Source organism: Aquarana catesbeiana, linkage group LG01 (assembly GCF_042186555.1).
Source record: "Aquarana catesbeiana isolate 2022-GZ linkage group LG01, ASM4218655v1, whole genome shotgun sequence".
Lineage (NCBI taxonomy): Eukaryota > Metazoa > Chordata > Amphibia > Anura > Ranidae > Aquarana > Aquarana catesbeiana.
The window spans coordinates 588,276,369-588,294,112 of NC_133324.1; the positions used below are offsets into that span (position 1 = coordinate 588,276,369).

Sequence of the window (17,744 nt, forward strand, 5' to 3'; positions counted from 1 at the left end):
CTTCTACAAAAAAACACAGCTCTCCACTATAGTGCGAACAGGTCCTCACAAACAGATGTTACAGGTGTTCCCATGGAAATTTTCTCCTTGTGTGGCTTGATGCAAAGTATTCACAGGCAACAAAAAGACAGTTGCTCACTTTGAAACAATCCAATTTTCAAAGCGCCATTTTACAGATGAAGCAAAACACCTAAGCTGATTATTTCTTATTGGGAAATAGCTGATTTCCAGATTATACAAGTACAGTACATGCAGATGATTGGACACTGGCAAAAAGAAAGGCTGCAGGAACGTCTTCTATATAACCCCTCTCATACCCAGCTAGCATCAATTTTTTGCTAGTGTCCTTAGGTGATGGACTTTTTCCCCTATACCGAGGGAAGAGTACCTTCATTAACCAAAATAAAATATTAAATACTAAAGCGCTGATATGATTAAAACCTAAGATGAACTTAAAAAGATACCTAAATGAAGACAGCTGCAACCAATATAAGTGCTCCCACACTGTAAAAAATAAGTGAAAAATGTAAACAATTAAATGTGAACAATTGGTGCGCTACTATCAAACCAAAGTTAAATGCACAGTGCTGTTTAAATAAATTAATGTAAATAAATACCGTATTTATCGGCGTATAACACGCACTTTTTTCCCCTTAAAATCAGGGGAAAATCGCGGGTGCGTGTTATACGCCGATCCCCTGCGATCCTGAGTTTCAAAATCGCTGATCGCGATTTGAAAATGGCGCCGCTGGCGCCGAAATACACAGAGCCGGTCCTCGGCTCTTCTCGGCCACTTTCGGCTTCACTGGAGCGCCGCCCGAACCTAGCTGAGTGTACTCGGCTAGGTTCGGATAGCTCCTCTCACAGTCGCGCCCATCCCGGGCAGGACTACGAGTGGAGCCGAAAGGGAACAAGAGCCGCCGAGAAGAGCCGAGGACCGGCTCTGTGTATTTCGGCGCCGGCGGCGCCATTTTCCAATTGCGGTCGGCGATTTTGAAGCTCAGGATCGCAGGGGATCACAGGATCGCAGGGGAGCGGCGCCATTTTCAAACTGCGAGCTGCAAGGCTGCACTAGGGCAAGGCTGCACTGGGGCAAGGCTGCACTGGGATAAGGCTGCACTGGACACTGGGGAAGGCTGCACTGACAAGGCTGCACTGAGAAGGCTGCAATGATGGGCATTTAAATGTAAGTTTTTTTCCCTTAAACTTCCCTCCTAAAAGTTTATTTTCCTTAAAATTCCCTCCTAAACTTGGGGTGCGTGTTATACGCCGATAAATACGGTAAGTGCAATGTAAAAATAAATAAATGAATATAATGTGTTGAATAAGATAGCAAAAAAATGGGTAGTAACCTCCAAATGTGTCTGCTGAGAAGATGACAAATACAGTAAAAACACACTGCTTAGGATGTTGATATGTATTTCCAAATAAACTTGGCACAAGAAATCTCTATGTAGGAAATCTCTATATACTGGTAGCTGTTACTATTTTCCCAGGATACCGATCTCAAACGAGAAAAAAGGAAACAAAACTCATGCTCAGTTGAAGCTGGATACATTGTTGCGCGATGAGTTTTGTTTCCTTTTTTCTCGTTTGAGATCGGTATCCTGGGAAAATAGTAACAGCTACCAGATTCTGGGGATTGAGAAAAGGACATTCTAGGAGCGAACAAGACACCTGAAGGGTGGAGGTTTTTTCTTACTACCTAATCCACTGATTGAAACAACTGATCGGCATATGTATGTGCAGTATATAGAGATTTCCTACATAGAGATTTCTTGTGCCAAGTTTATTTGGAAGTGCATATTAACATCCTAAGCAGTGTGTTTTTACTGTATTTGACATCTTCTCAGCGGACACATTTGGAGGTTACTACCCATTTTTTTGCTATCTAATTCATATATGGAGGTGTCTATTTAACACAGTATATTCATTTATTTTTACATTGCACTTATTTTCACATTGCACTTATTTATTTACATTAATTTATTTAAACAGCACTGTGCATTTAACTTTGGTTTGATAGTAGCGCACCAATTGTTCACATTTAATTGTTTACATTTTTCACTTACCTTCATTAACCGCTTCCCATCCACCATACATGTAAATATGTCCTGGGTGGGAAGCATTGATAACAACTTCCTGTCATGAAACTATTTCTGTGACTCTCTAATGTAAAAGTGATCTGAGCGGCTATGCAGCTGTCCAAATCTGTTTATAGGGTGCACCTTGATGTGGGCGGTTGGGCTGGCTTACCATAGAGAAGAAGGCGAAACATCTGTTCCTTGATTATCTCTATATATTATATGAAACCAAAAGCGATGAGGATTTCATCGCTTTCGGTTTCAGTTTTACTAGATGCCCTCCAAAGCGAAGGGCAGAGGAGAGAGCTGGGGTCTAAAAACCCCAGCTCTCTCCATAAAGAGTACCGGTCACACCCATGCTGTCACAAGGGATGTTGTTCATCCCTTGTGATATCAATAATATAAAGAAAAGAAAAAAAATATATAGAAACAGTGTAAAAAAAAAAAATAAAAATGTTAAGCATCCCCATCCCAGCTTGTTTATGAGCAAATGCAAACACCCACATAGGTCCCGCACGCACGTGATGTGTCGCTGCAAAATGTTAGCGTGAGAGCAATAATTCTAGCACCAGACTTCATGTTTATCTCTAAATTGGTAACCTGTAAAGGCTTTTAAAGTGTCACCCATGAATAATTTAATGTACCATTGTTTGTCATCATTCCACAGGCATGCACAATTTGAAAGTGTTATGTTAGGCATCTATTTACTCGATGTAATATCATCTTTTCTATTTGACCAAAATATTGGATATTATACAGTATTATGTTTCTGTGCACTAAAATAATATTTTTCCTGAATATTTGTGTTTGATAAAGTGCGAGACATAAAAAATTGCAACAATGACCATTTTATTCTCCAGGCCTTTCCTTTCAGAAAATATATCATGTTTTGGGGGGTTTTACGTAATTTTCTAGCAATAAAATGCTGTTTTTTACTTGTATGTGTGAATGTGAGAAAGAAAGAATTGACCCGGGTGGCAAGTGGTTAATGGAAGTATACTTTTCCTCTTTTTCACTGGATGATTTCTTCATCACTCAACTGCATCACAGCCACTGCAGCGTTTTATGCAGCTTCGGTGGACTCCTCTGCAGAGCCTTGAGGGATTGCACCCGAACCTTGCCTGATGGAATATGAGGGGCCGGTCTGTAATGTTACTTTGCACTGGATCCTGTTGTGGGTACCCAGTCTCTGGAGACCCCTGGGGGTATGTCTCTCCATGGAGGGGTAAAACCCCCTTATTCCTGCTATCGGAGTGATGAGTACAGGGCGGAAGCCCCTTAAGCTCACGCAGAGTGCCCATTTTTGGGTGTGAAAAGACCGCTGTCCACTCATTTGGTGCCACAGTCAAGCAGTCCAAGATGGCCAGGGTTAATAGACTTCTGGTGCCATTTATTTGTTTTGCTGTTGCATTATTCACCTTCTTAATCACTGGCACTGCATTGTGCCTGTGCAGCCTGAAGCGATATCTGTGTGGTCTAGTTGGGCCCTCTATACGGAGGTCTTTTAAGCCCTTCGCAGCGGATGCCCTAATGATGCCACAGGATCCATTCTTGTACTTCAGGAAATTAATTTTGCTGGTAAGTCAAAAATCCATTTTAATTCATTGTGTTACATAGTAATGACCTAATAGGATATTCCAATCCATGCTTTCGATTTGGTTATAAATCACATATGTTCTTTACATTTTTCCAGCAACCAAGCATGGTATAAACTTCCCTTCATACAGACCTCCATAGTTTGACATCATGTGGCTGTTGTGGGAGCATGAGTGCTCTGCCCTTCACTTAGTTTTTCCAAATAATATGCACTCTTAACATGCAAACCCTGTAAAAACTAACAATTCTTCCCTCTATATACAGCTATGAATTTTCAGGAAGGCCAGTTGAATGTCCATTCTTGATGTCCTTTAGTCTGAGTTGAGTTTGCACTTTTCTACCCAGTGCACAGTCCAATTATCAAACTTGTAAAAACCACTACAACAACGTCTTTAAAGTGAGAATAAACTCGGTTTAAAAATCTATTCAAGTGTGTAATTTTAACTCAAAAAGTACCTTCTTTTGATCTCAGTCTCTTCCAAATTTTATTTATTTATATTTTTTAAGGTGCTGTGATCTGACTTGCTGTTAGAGGATGGCTTTGTTCGTTCTCCATGTACAGTGCATCCGGAAAGTATTCACAGCGCTTCACTTTTTCCACATTTGGTTATGTTACAGCCTTATTCCAAAATGGATTAAATTAATTATTTTCCTCAAAATTCTACAAATACCCCATAATGACAACGTGAAAGTTTGTTTGAAATCTATGCAAATGTATTTAAAAAATTAAAAAATAACATGTACATAAGTATCCACAGCCTTTGCTCAATACTTTGTTGAAGTACCTTTGGCACCAATTACAGCCTCAAGTATTTTTGAGTATGATGCTACAAGCTTGGCACACTTATTTTTTGGCAGTTTCTCCCATTCTTCTTTGCAGGACCTCTCAAGCTCCATCAGGTTGGATAGGGAGCGTCGGTGCACAGCCATTTTCAGATCACTCCAGAGATGTTCAATCAGGCAGTGGTAATTTTGGCAGCAAATTTCAATTTAGTTTTAGCCTTAGAACTAAAATGGCATTTTAGTTTTAGTCCCATTTTAGTCTTCTGCAAGTGTTTTGGTTTTAGTTGTACGGGTATTTAGTTGAATAAATCTCCAGTACATTTTAGTCAACTAAAATCGAATGGGTTTAGTTACATTATAATACAGTATTTAAGCATTTTTCTACAATTGCCAAACTCCTTATATACTCCTGGAGTGAAAAATCTAATAAGTTGATATTTATGGCATTAAGGTTTGAACGTGACACAGATTTAGTCGTTATATAAGGAATTTAAGGTAAACCAAGTTTTGTTACAAGACTATTGCTTTTTTTGACAGAAGTGTAACGGTAAAATAAAAAAATAACAATAAAAACTCTGTGTGATGATGCCACCATGCAGTGCACATTTACATGAACTTGTCTGCTTTAAGAAAATATATAACGTTTTCATCATAATTTTGTCCAGCGGCATTTTTACAGTAAAGAAAATGAAACGTAAAGTACACCACATTTTCGTCCTCTGACGAAAACTATGACGAAAATCAATCCGTTTTCGTTAACAAATGAAAATTAAATCCGAGTGTTTATGGTGTTTATGTAATCTTCAGGCCTAAATTGATTTTTTAAGCATGGGTGAAAAAACAGCTCTGACAGCAAAAGGGTTAATCCTGCACAGATCAGACAGTGTGCTCTCCCGTAGCGGACAAGCGATGAAGCCCATTGACAAGGAGTATGTCTCCTTCATATATCAGTATAACATGTGAGTGTGTGGCAGTGTTTGAGAGGGTTAACTACACAGCCAAGCCCCCACCATCCTAATAGAACATCCTCCTTCATGCTGCAGATAACAGACATTGATAGTCTAACCTTTCTGTGGACATCCGCCTATCTACAAATGCCGGGCTCCATCCAGAGGAAACAAGACACTGGTCACCGCCCACACCCATAACTGGCCTTCACAGTAAGGAGCACATGGAGGGCATATATCCATCCAGAGGAAGCAGGAGCTCCATGAAAAATGAAAGTTCTGAGGGCAAACGTCCCTCCTTCACATTTTCGTTATAGTTTTCGTTCATTAACTAAAACGGATTGATTATCGTCAGAGGACAAAAATGTGGTGTACTTTTCGTTTATTTTTCATCACTGTAAAAATGCCGCTGGTGAAAATTATGATGAAAAAGTTTTCGTTGACGAAATTAACACTGCAATCAGGTTCAAGTCTGGGCCACTCAGGGACATTCACAGAGTTGTCCTGTAGCCACTCCTTTGTTATCTTGGCTGTGTGCTTAAGGTTGTTGTCCTGTTAGAAAATGAACCTTCACCCCAGTCGGAGGTCCAGAGCGCTCTGGAGCAGGTTTCATCTCTCAGTTCCTGCCACTGAAAAACATCCCCACAGCATGATGCTGCCACCACCATGCTTCACTGTAGGGATGGTATTGGCCAGGTGACGAGCAGTGCCTGGTTTTCTTCAGATAGGACAATTGCCATTCAGGCCAAAGAGTTCAATCTTTGTTTCATCAGACCAGAGAATTTTGTTTCTCATGGTCTGAGAGTCCTTCAGGTGCCTTTTGGCAAACTCCACGTGGGCTGTCCTGTGCCTTTTACTGAGGAGTGGCTTCCATCTGGCCACTCTACCATACAAGCCCTGATTGGTGAAGTGCTGCAAGGATGATTGTTCGTCTGGAAGGTTCTCCTCTCTCCACAGAGAAACGCTGGAGCTCTGTCAGAGTGACCATCCAGTTTTTGGTCACCTCCCTGACTAAGGCCCTTCTCCCTGATGCCTCCAGGCCAGGCCAGGCCACCCACTCTAGGAAGATTCCTGGTGGTTCCAGACTTTTCCCATTTACCGAAGGTGGAGGCCACTGTGCTCATTGGGACCGTCAATGCTGCAGAAATGTTTCTGTACCCTTCCCCAGGACTTCATGGCTTGTTTTGTGCTCCAGCAGTCACTGTTAACTGTGGGACCTTATATAGACACGTGTGTGCCTTTTCAAATCATGTCCAATCAACTGAATTTACCACAGGTGGACGCCAATCAAGTTGTAGAAACATCTTAATGATGATCAGTGGAAACAGGATGCACCTGAGCTTAATTTTGAGTGTCATGGCAAAGGCTGTGAATACTTATGTACATGTGATTTTTTTGTTTTTTATTTTTTAGAAATTTGGAAGGATTTCAAACAAACTTCTTTCACGTTGTCATTATGGGGAATTGTTTGTAGAATTTTGGAGGAAAATAATGAATTTAATCCATTTTGGAATAAGGCTGTAACATAACAAAATAAAGAAAAAGTGAAGCGCTGTGAATTCTTTCCGCATGCACTGTACCCACTGAATGTAGGAATGTAGCTACCCACTTGCTCGCTGCCAAGATGGACTAGGGACTCTGGGATTTGTGGTGTGCATAGAGCAGAGCACATGACTTCAAATACTGTGCACTCTCAAATGAGTTTTGTGAGCTCACGGGGCACGTTAAAAGGAGGCAGTTATTTTTTAAACTCATCCACTTAGTTGACACTTATGGTAACTGGTCTACATTACTATGTTCTCTTTAGTAATTGCCAGTTGTCACAAGTGTAAGAATGTTTTTTCATGGTGATGTTTGGCCAATAAAGGATCCATGCTAATTTAAACTTTGAAAAAAAAAAAAAATTCTCAGCTATCTGTCCTCTCTTTTTCATACCTACAGAAGAGCAAAATCTAAACTATGGATATATACAGTATGTGCACTGGTGCATATCCTTGGTAAACACTGCATTAGGAATATCACAAATTTGTATAATATGTTTTGATTAGAGGTTATAAACAAACAATGTAAAGATATTATACTATAAGTGAATTAGGAAAGTAGCTTTTGGCATCTGCACATACCTGTGTTAGAATTTATGAATGGATTCTGAAACATAGAAAGGACAATGCCATGCAAATGGGAGTAAACTGGTTAGTGTGTACTAGAGATGAGCGAATAACTGTCCCAAGTTAAACATTTGTGTTTAGATCAGGCTCATTCATGGCCAGAGGATATTCTCTGATAATTCCCAACACAATGGAGTTGCTTTTATTGGTGTAACCCCACTTCCTCTCAATTAGAACAGCCCATAGGACAGGAGGCAAATTGGCTTCACATCTTGTAGATATAGCATGCATACCTTCTGCTATGTTGACAATAGCTCATAAACCTGTCAGTATTGGGCAATTGCTTAAAGTGGGAGCTTGGACAAGGAACCCCCTCAAAACATTAGCCTGGTAAAAACAGGTAACATAAAATGAGGCAGAGGAGCAGAAATATGAGGAAGAGCATTATATGCAACTAACTCATTAATTACATAATTTGAATGGCAATCAATGCTCCAGTTACTCTGAGATTTGCGTAAAGACGTTGGGTAGTTCTGCAACTTCAAATGGTATTTATATAAGCCAATTCTTTCACCAATGAATGTGTGTGTGTTTTCTTTTTTTTTAAGTTTAACTTTGCATCAGACCATAGGTCACCAGCTCATAAAGTAGTATCCTGCACTAATCAGACAGGAGGTTGTGACACCAGTAGTATAGAACTACCCGATACCTGTCTGGACTAAGCTGATGTTATCAGACTCATTTTTTTGGAGCCCAAATTTTACAGACCACCACTTGATTCTTAGGGGCATACTGACTAATACTACTACTTGGGACTTGAACTAGTAAGGGGGTCTTTCATACCCCTTACATATTACTTGACACAAAGTAAAAGATAAAATATGCATGGTAGTGAAAAATTAATCCTAAAAATAGAGTAAACATCTAAATGGAGGAGAAAAATCACCCGAGTATTCAAATGTATATTCTTGGCACACCTCAGTGCCGGCCCAGCCAATTAAGCAGGCTGAAGACCCAGAATCCAGAAGAAGCAGGAGAAAATGTCAGCTCCAGAGAGGGAGCATATGGATATTGCATTGCTGGAGAGGTGGTAAGCATTAAAGGGTTTAGCTCTGCTTCTTGCATCCATCCATTCACAGCTATTTTTACAGCAGTCTGGCAAGTTTGAGTACTAGCATTCCTGAATTACTTTTTAGGTTGCACAAGTGGTATCTTATTTAAAAGAAATAAAGAGAGAAAAATGCTTTGAACTTAGTGTTATGGATTGCAGAGTGCACTCTTGATAATAATTCGCTCATCTTTAGTGAATACAAAACATATCAGGTGAAAACACGGCAGGATTTTTCTTACTGTATCGTTAGAGGCTTCCAATCTGTATAAGTTTGTGCAAGCGGATATTAACCAGCTTGAGAGACTAAGATGATAGTAAATGGTTTTGGCACATTCAAGCAAAACAAACAAAGAATGATATGAACAGGTTTATTTAACTATGTTTTAGAAACAAGAAAGTGACTCTTTACAGGCAGATGCATAACATGGGCATTACAAACATTAACATAATGTGAAAAAGGACCAACTCTCCTTTCAAGCATCGTCAAAGGGCATCACTGGTCTGACACAACACATGAAAATTATATGCAGTAGAGGACAAGTAGGGCACATTATAGTTTATCTTGTGTTTGTGTAATGTCCTCAGTTATAATGTCATCTAAGGTTGTTCCTTGCAGATTTTGTTTTTCAGTTAATCCGGACACAATGTTGCCCCTCAGACACGTAGAAAGAAGTTTGGAGTCTAACTGTGGTCCACGAGCCTGAACAATCTCTGGCTGACAGTTCTGTATGTCCAATTTATTGTGAAGCAAAATAAGCCTTCAATTGTCCCTTACTTGATCTCAGCAGGTCAAACTCCCTGTCCAGCAGCTCTTCCTCTGTTAATTTGGAGAAGTTGTCATCCCCAAAAGGATTCCAGCCAGACATATCAGGAGGGTTGTTGGTATTCTGTTTCGGTAAACTGGATACAGGCTCCGTCTCTGGGACACCCAAAGATCTGTGGAAAGAATAACGTTTAGTAACTTAATAAGAAACAATATACTAGGCACTCAAAACAAGAAAGAACTGCAGCAACATACTAACAATTTTTTGCTTTGAGCATTCTGACCTCTTTTGTGTTGTAACATGGAAAAGGCTTACCCTTTTACAGCACTAATTTTACTAGAACACAGGGCAGAAATTGTAGGACTTGGGTACCTTTACTGATCTGCATAATTGTTTTGGATGCCATAGGGTTAACCCTCACAGCTGGGTTAACTAGAATATTCATGTTTTCAGCAATAATAGCCCCCATGTTTCTCTCGTACTATGTTTACTTTAAAACAAACCTGTCATGAAAGAAATATGGAAACTGTAATTGCTGAAAATGCCATTTGCCTGGCTTTCATCTGCTTCAGTGAAACTAAAAAGTGAAAATAAATGAAATAAACAAATTTGTTACAATTGTATCACTACAAATGAATCCTAAATTAGGCTGGCATGAATGACACTACTCCGACATGAAAGTCCCATAACTTCCGATCAGACTTTAGTGAACAGGATCCGACTTGAGATGAGTGTAACTTGGGTCTGGTATGAATTCAGGGTTTTTTTTTTTCAATACATTTTGCAGTGCTAATATTGCCTCTGAGCACAAGTTGCATGTCGGATCAGTTAAGATGCTAATCCGACTTGGATACAACTTCAATGATATTCAATGGGCTGAAATCGGAAGTCGGACCAAAGAAGTACAGGAAACTTTTTCCAAAGTCGGACCGCTGCAAGTCGGAGCTGTTAAGACGGCCCTCATAGGGGATCATTGATTTATGCACATCATGCGACGTGCTCTCAAAGTCAGAGCGTATGACGCACCAGTGTGAACCGGGCCCTTTTCACTTAATGACAGGTTTCAGTAAGTGAAAAATTGTATTTTTGGCTTACCAATCATATCCTTTTCTTGGAATACATCAAAGGATACAGGGAACCTTGCTTTCCTAATGGAGATGGTTATGCTGCATATAGGCACAATCCCTCCATGCTAGGCAAGGCTTCAGTTTGTGTAGCAGGCCATAAACTACAAAAGGGAGAGGGGCAGGTTCCCTGTTCTCTATGATGTACTCCAAAAAAGGATTTTTACAGGTACACCAAAAATACAAATATTTTTGTCGTACATCCCAGCACACAGGGTATTTCCATTATTTATTTACTATTAATATTTAATCCTCAAAACACTGAATATGAGGGGGGATTAAAGCGTTTGTAAAGGAATTTTTTTTTCTTTTAAATAACAAACATGTTATACATACCTGCCCTGTATAGGTAAAAATCTTCAGCCTTTACAACTACTTTAACATGGCAATAAGCCAACAGGCCCCAAACAACCAGAACAGGTTAGAACCTCATGCACCAGCCTGCAAAGTTTGCCTACCAAAGGTGGCATCTTTAGCAGGTTGAACATCCACTTGGTAAACTTCATAAAAGTATAAATTGAAGACCAAGGAACACCTTTACAAACTTGAGCTACTGAAGCCTGATGACGAATAGCTCAGAAAGCACAGAGGCTCCTGGTAGAATGAGCTGTAACTGAAGAATTAATTTTTTTTCAGACCTTAAGCTTGAGAAATAAGTCGAAAGATCCATCGAGAGATGGTAAATTTGGAAGCTGCAGGACCGTTACTTGGGCCTTAAGGAAGCACAAAGAGGGATATTCAGCTGAAAAATTGCAGTGGTCGATTTCAGGTAGCACCTGATAGCAGGAAACACATCCAAAGTGTAAAGGTCCTCGTCCTCTGTCATCTGAGGTTTAGGACGAAAAGACGGCAAGACAATGTCCTGGTTGAGATGGAAAGAAAGAAAAACACCTTGAATAAAAAAAAGACGGCTGAGGCTGTAGAACCTTTTTTTTCCACGGTGAAGCACCAGCAATGATTTCCTACAAGAAAGAGCAGCCCATTCTGATACGCTCCGATACTTAATAATGGCAACCAGAAAAATAACCTTCGGAGTCAACGGAGTCCTAACTGGTGGAACAATACACTTGACCTCTCGCCCAAAGGCACACACCAAGGAATATAAAATCAATTAGTCTTTTAAAAAAGGACCGTCAAGACCAAAATCTGACCCTTGATTGTACTCAAGGCCAGTCATAGATTAACTCCAGACTGGAGAAATGCCAGGATGTGACCCATGACATACTTGCAAGGGTGAAATCCCCTAGCCTAACACCAAGCAAAATAAGATTTCCAAGTTCTGTTGTAAATCTTCCTTGAAGCCGCCTTCCTAGCCTTCAGCAGGGTAAATTGGTAGAGCTCTGGGTGAAAAACCCACTTCCCTGGAGAAAGTGAACAGCTGAGAAAATCAGCCTGAAAATTTTCATGTAGCAGTGCAAGGTAAATCACCCTCCAGGATGTTGATGGGCAACAACCTCTCCTGCAGTAACCAAGTTCCCTTGACTGAGAGATTGTCCAAAACTTCACACCAGTCCAGCAGGCTGGTGTCCGTCCTCAAGACTATCCAGGATAAAAAGAGAAATTATTTTCTTATCTCCAGCATCCATGAGGAGAGCCACTAGTCCAGAACCAATCTCCTGCTGGGGTTTAACATCACCAGAAAATTGGCGGACAGAACTATACTTGTCAGGCATTGGAAATCGCTCTTAGCACCTAACCCTTTGGAACCCTTCATCTGTGTTGTATCTGTAATTTGAAATGGCTGTGTTACACAATTTGGATATTTGATTTTGTTCATTTCTTTTCTTTGTATTTACCATGCATTATTTGGTACATATGCTTTTAAGCATCTGCATATGCCTACTCACATGTACTAACTTAAACTTTCAATAAAAACTTAAAGTTAAAAAAAAAACAAAAACATCATCAGGAAATGTAAAGACCGTGTGCTCCTGTCCCATGCCATTAAGACATTCCGTTAGAGAGGCTTAGAATAAAACTGGGCAAAGGACCCTGCCTCGAAGGAGTGCCACTATCTTTCTCAGAACCCTCATGCAAAGGCATATCGAGGGATATGAATGTCTTGAGCAAGCTCACTTGAGTCCTCAGAGCAGGAGATTTGTCTGGAGGAAAAAAGCATTCTTGTCTAGACCATATTCAGGAACAAGCATAATTATTCCAACCACTGTGTCGGGATTAAAGCAGAAACACTCAAACCTCTCCAAAGTGTGAACTGTGACAGACACCTTGATCTTCAGTAGCAAAGTGGAATGCTCCCTCAAAATGAAGTAGTTGAGGTACCCTAAAACCAGGATACCCCAGGAACGTGGGAACCCTAGAACAGGAGGCGGGACCTTGGTGAACACTCTGCGAGCTGTGTACAGGCTGAAAGACAGGGCCACAATGTGATGTTCCTCCACTGCAAACTGCTGAAACCTTTGGTGACATGGAAAGATCGGGAGGGTAAATAAGCATCACTGATATCCACTGAGGCCAGGAAATCTCCCTGCTGGAGAGAACCCACCACTAAGCACACAGACTCCACCCTCCCTGCTGGAGAGAGGTCACCACTAACTGCACCTATTCCACCTGGAACTTCACTCCTAAAAACTTAAGTTTCTTTATGAGATAGGTGGAGGGAGTCAGAAACGCTTTGAACATACTAATCTCCGAAGGATACAGTGCATGGGAAGCTGCGCCCAGGTTCTTCCCTACCTGAAGAAGGTATATTTGATCCCTCATCCCCTACATCCCCTCCCCATTGATGAGACATGGCCTGCTGAAAAATATGTATATAGGGACCCTTGCTGGAAACAGTGGTTCAAGTCAGTGCAGAGGGGGCACAGTGCTAATCAGCACCAGTATGCCGATTACTCCTAGAGATTTCCTACTAAATCTGACAGTGCCCTTACCTCCACAAGGAAGGGTTCTGTGGCCTTTCAATATTTGCTGCGATCTGTAGCCCCACAAAAAAATGCTCTGCTGTGACCTGTTGTCCCACAATAGCAAATGGTCTGCTGCGACCTGTAGCGGGGGGCAGAAAAACTCTCTGCCTCCTGCATTTGGCGCCCAGATCTTCTCAAACCGCCCCTAAGTTACACTACTGCAATGTAGCATGCGGGGCAGCCCAGGAGTCCATAAAGTTACACAAAAACACTGTACGCATGTAAACAATTTTTGGGGCCCACAAAAAGAAAAAAAATTCTTTCCCTGTCCTGCCCAGGGTAGGGTCACCAGAGGGACTACCAGTTGTTTATGCAGGACCCCCCTAGTGGGTCCAAACTTCACCAAATGCAGCAGGCAATGCCACAAGGGCCTTCAGGGACTCGGCTCGCCAGCTGGGGGTCACTGCCCTGAACCTGTAAAGCATTCTACCACTCCAAAGGCAATATGCAGAATCAGTTTAACATGTGTAGTCTGGTAAGTGTGAAATAATGTATAAAGCTAAACTCTTGTCATCCCTTCTAAACATATATGTCACATGAGCCACCACCTGAACCTATTTTGTACAGTTTCTGAAAATGTTGTGTCTTTCACAAAAATTATTATTATTTGAAACGATCATAATTGTTTAGAGGTATACCATACAGATATTTATCCCATAGATTCTTAGCTACTTACATGCTGGTGTTACTTCTCACAATTCCCACATGTTCAGGTTGGGACGTGGAAACTAAGGCTGGTGTGAACTCCTGAGGAGATGTCAGATACTGAGGAGGGTGAGGTTGCTGCTGTACTAAAACCTGTTGTTGCTGTTGCTGCTGCTGCAGCAGTTGTTGTTGTTGCACTAACTGGGCCTGTTGGTAGTGGTGAACCTGAAAAAAAATGGAGATTGGAAATCTAAAGATTAGCCGTATATACAGCATGTGGCTAAATGTCACACATTTGAGGTTACAATAACAACTGTTAACACAGAAAAACTCTTCTCATTGCCACATGTGTGTTTATGTTTACCATCTTGGATATGCAGCAATAAAGTAAAACAGGGAATGTCTCCCGACATAGGAGTCCAATCGTCTAGGTCAGTGATCTCCAAACTGCGGCCCCTTTGCGTTCCTTTATCTGACCCATCAAGTATTATTCCTGCCATTGACACCAACAATGGGGCATAATTCCTTACACTGGCACCAACTATTTATTCCCCAATACCAAAGATTAGGCATTGTTTACGCCCACTGGGCACAGTCTGGCCCCCCTAAAGTCTGAAGGACAGTAAAGTGGCCATTTCTTTAGAAAGGTTGGAGACCCCTGGTCTAGGTGTTTGGCTATGAAAGTTCTATTTAGGCTGAGTGGCTAAAAGTTTTAACAGATCTTAGAAATATAGCTAGCTACAATTATAATAAAAAGATATGTTACTGTATATAAGGAGTTGAGAACAACTCCTATTTATAATTAAAAGAGAAGTATGGACTTACAAAATAACAAACATTTATACTCACCTAGGTGGATGCAGCATCCATCTAATGCTGCATCTGTCACCTGCCAGCTCTTCAGTAAGAACTGATTGATCAAACACTGCTGTTCATTTCTCCCCTCCACTATGAGCAGAGCCATGACTGTCAGTCACCAGCTCTCTGCTCTGCCTCTCCAAGGCTCACTGGAGATCTGGGCTGTGGAGGGGGCCTGAGCGGCTTGTTCAGGCTCTCAGTGGATCGCTGAGAGGCTGAGCCAGGTGCCGCTCCAGGCATCTGGGTGGATCACGACCATATGGTCAGGATCTTTCCAGAGCCTGGACCGGCTGAGTGATGTCAACCAACAGCAAATTTTAGCCCGCTGTCTGCTGAAAACAGGTCACAGGAGTGCAGAACAAACTGCACTCCTGTGACAACAAAAGAAGTACAGCCAAAATAGCTTTGGCTAGACTTGTTCTTTACGTAAATAAGTGGTTTTAATTTATTAATACACACTAATAATGTTTTTTATATTAAAATGATCTCTTTTACAAATATAGCTAAGAAACATCAAAACACTATAGTTCAACGTTAAACTGTATTTCTACTTTTGCAGTCACATTTGAGAAAACCTCACTGAATGTTTTTGTGTGTTCCCCTTCACATATCAAACTTAAAAAACATAAAAAATATATATATATTTCTTAACTTCTAGATGTTTCTTATAGGAAGGTGTCATGGCTAACTGTAAACACTTCCGGACAAGTTCAGCGTGGTCTGTCCCAACAGAAAAGTTTAGGACAGGCTCCACTACCTAAAATTAACAGGCATAACATACAACGATGAAGGAAATCTTCTAAATCTCAGGCCAGTGTTCAAACCAAGGTAACAACTGCTAATGAAAACTTGCTAGCACAGTAGAGACTGGGCTATTTATGACAAACATAGCTCCCCAGCCACCTCCATGAACAAAGAGAACTATGTAGGATTTTTTAGTGCTGACATTTCCAGAAAAGAGCATCTGAAAAGGTAATCTGCAATTTCTTAACATTTTTTTTTAAAGTTGTGCTATGTGAATGATACCACAGAACAAATACAAAGTAGGTGTAATTGCAATCTGGCTGCAAAAGTGGGAATACATCAACTATACTAATGAAAGTGTTCTCTAAGTGATCAGTTATGTGGTAGCTATGCAATTTCTTTTTTAACAGCACATTTCCTTAAACCCCCACCCCGGATATGTAAGTAGTTACAAAGATCATGCAGTTTCATTCACACTTTATATAATTTACACTGGAACACAGCTGTACCCTGTTATAACCTAGAGTTAACAAAAAAGGATTTAAAGCTTAAAGTGGAACTTCACTATCTTAATCAACATTGACCATTTTTAATCCTTATGCTGCTTCCATTAGTAAATAGATGTGAAAGAACAGTATATCATGTTTACTTGTTTTAACTTTTTTTTTAAAACATTTTTTCAGTTACATCCTGGTTTCCAACCCTAGGGAAAGGTCATGCACCCCAGTAGTCTTCAGGAGGGGAAGAGGTTTTTAGATAAAACACCCTCCTGCTTGCAAGCGCAGATGGATTCCAGGAAGTGAATGCTACATGAATCATCTGCCCTTACTCAAGATAGCCACGGCCAGAAATTCTAGGGGGTGTTTTTCAAAGTGATTTCTAAGACATGGATGGATGGGAGAGTTTTCTTTGATTATTAAAAATGAATTAAATACCATTTTTGGTTTGTGATGCTCAGATGCAGTTTAATTCCACTTTAAATTTGAGAAACCTAAAAATCCTACCTTGCGATGGGGCTGCGCCCACACTGCAGGGGTTAACTGCTCGTTTCTGTCTAGGGGACTGGGTAAAGCAGTTTTACTTACCTGATCCTCCACTGCAGGCTCCTTCACATGGCTAAACCAGTTCCTACAGCATCTTCTTCCCTGCGCACCTGTGGTCTAAGGTTTCCTGACATGATCAAGACCTACACAGGCACAATAGCACTGCATTGGACGTGAGGATGCTGAGGAGCAGTCCACTGGAGCAAGAACCCTCTCCCGGGGAGTGGAGGATTAGATTTACACAATGTAAACAACGCTGTGAAGGCACAAGATTCTGTAGGTATTAACTTAGGTTAGATATACATGTCAGTGCTAACATGGCCAAAATTAAGTAAAGTTCTCTTACCATGGCTGCATATTGAGGAGGAAGGTGTTGTTGCTGGTATAGGGACTGCATTAAATATTGTTGCTGAAGAATTTGGTGCTGAAATGCTTGTTGATACTACACAGACATAATAAAGTTTTTAGTCAAGTTTGCATAATCACACATTACACAAATGTTATACAACACTAATACCATATACCCCCTTAAAACATATTGTCCACCTCTGCATAGATGCTAAAAGTTTCAACAATCCACTTCTTTTTAGTTCTTTCTAGGACTCTGCTGAAGAGGTCTGTTTACCTGAGGCTGCAGGGCAGCACACATTCCACAGAAAAAACAAGGTGCTTTATTATAACTACTGGCAATACAGTAGGAAGAGTGAAAACCCTACTGTACAGCTAACAGAGCTGACATGTCCAATGAGGAGATCTTGCCAATAGCAACTTACAGATATCTAAGCTAGTAGCTTGATCTATTTGGTGAGCATGGTTCTATTAACGAACCAACATTTGTTGTAGACTGACCCTTTAATTCCCTAGTAGATCTTGTCCCAACACCACTCAATGTGTTGCTGCAAAATGGTGAGTAGTACGATACATAATTCTGTCAGGCACACATAGCAAGTGCAAGAGAAGGTGAAGATCAACAAAGAAGTTCCATGGTGCTGGACTTTCACTCTGGAGCTGAA

The 17,744-nt window shown here is 40.8% G+C and overlaps 1 protein-coding gene across 3 annotated transcripts in view; it reads right to left on the bottom strand.

Moving 5' to 3' along the window:
* Positions 1-17,744, bottom strand: part of BMP2K (BMP2 inducible kinase) — a 271,543-nt gene that overhangs the window by 43,486 nt on the left and 210,313 nt on the right. For all 3 annotated transcript variants that reach the window (XM_073597989.1, XM_073597994.1, XM_073597982.1), the window contains exons 12-14: positions 17,078-17,173; positions 14,118-14,311; positions 9,405-9,565 (exon numbers count right to left, since the gene is read on the bottom strand). In XM_073597989.1, coding sequence (XP_073454090.1) covers positions 9,405-9,565; positions 14,118-14,311; positions 17,078-17,173 — 451 coding nt within the window. The remainder of the gene's footprint in view (positions 1-9,404; positions 9,566-14,117; positions 14,312-17,077; positions 17,174-17,744) is intronic.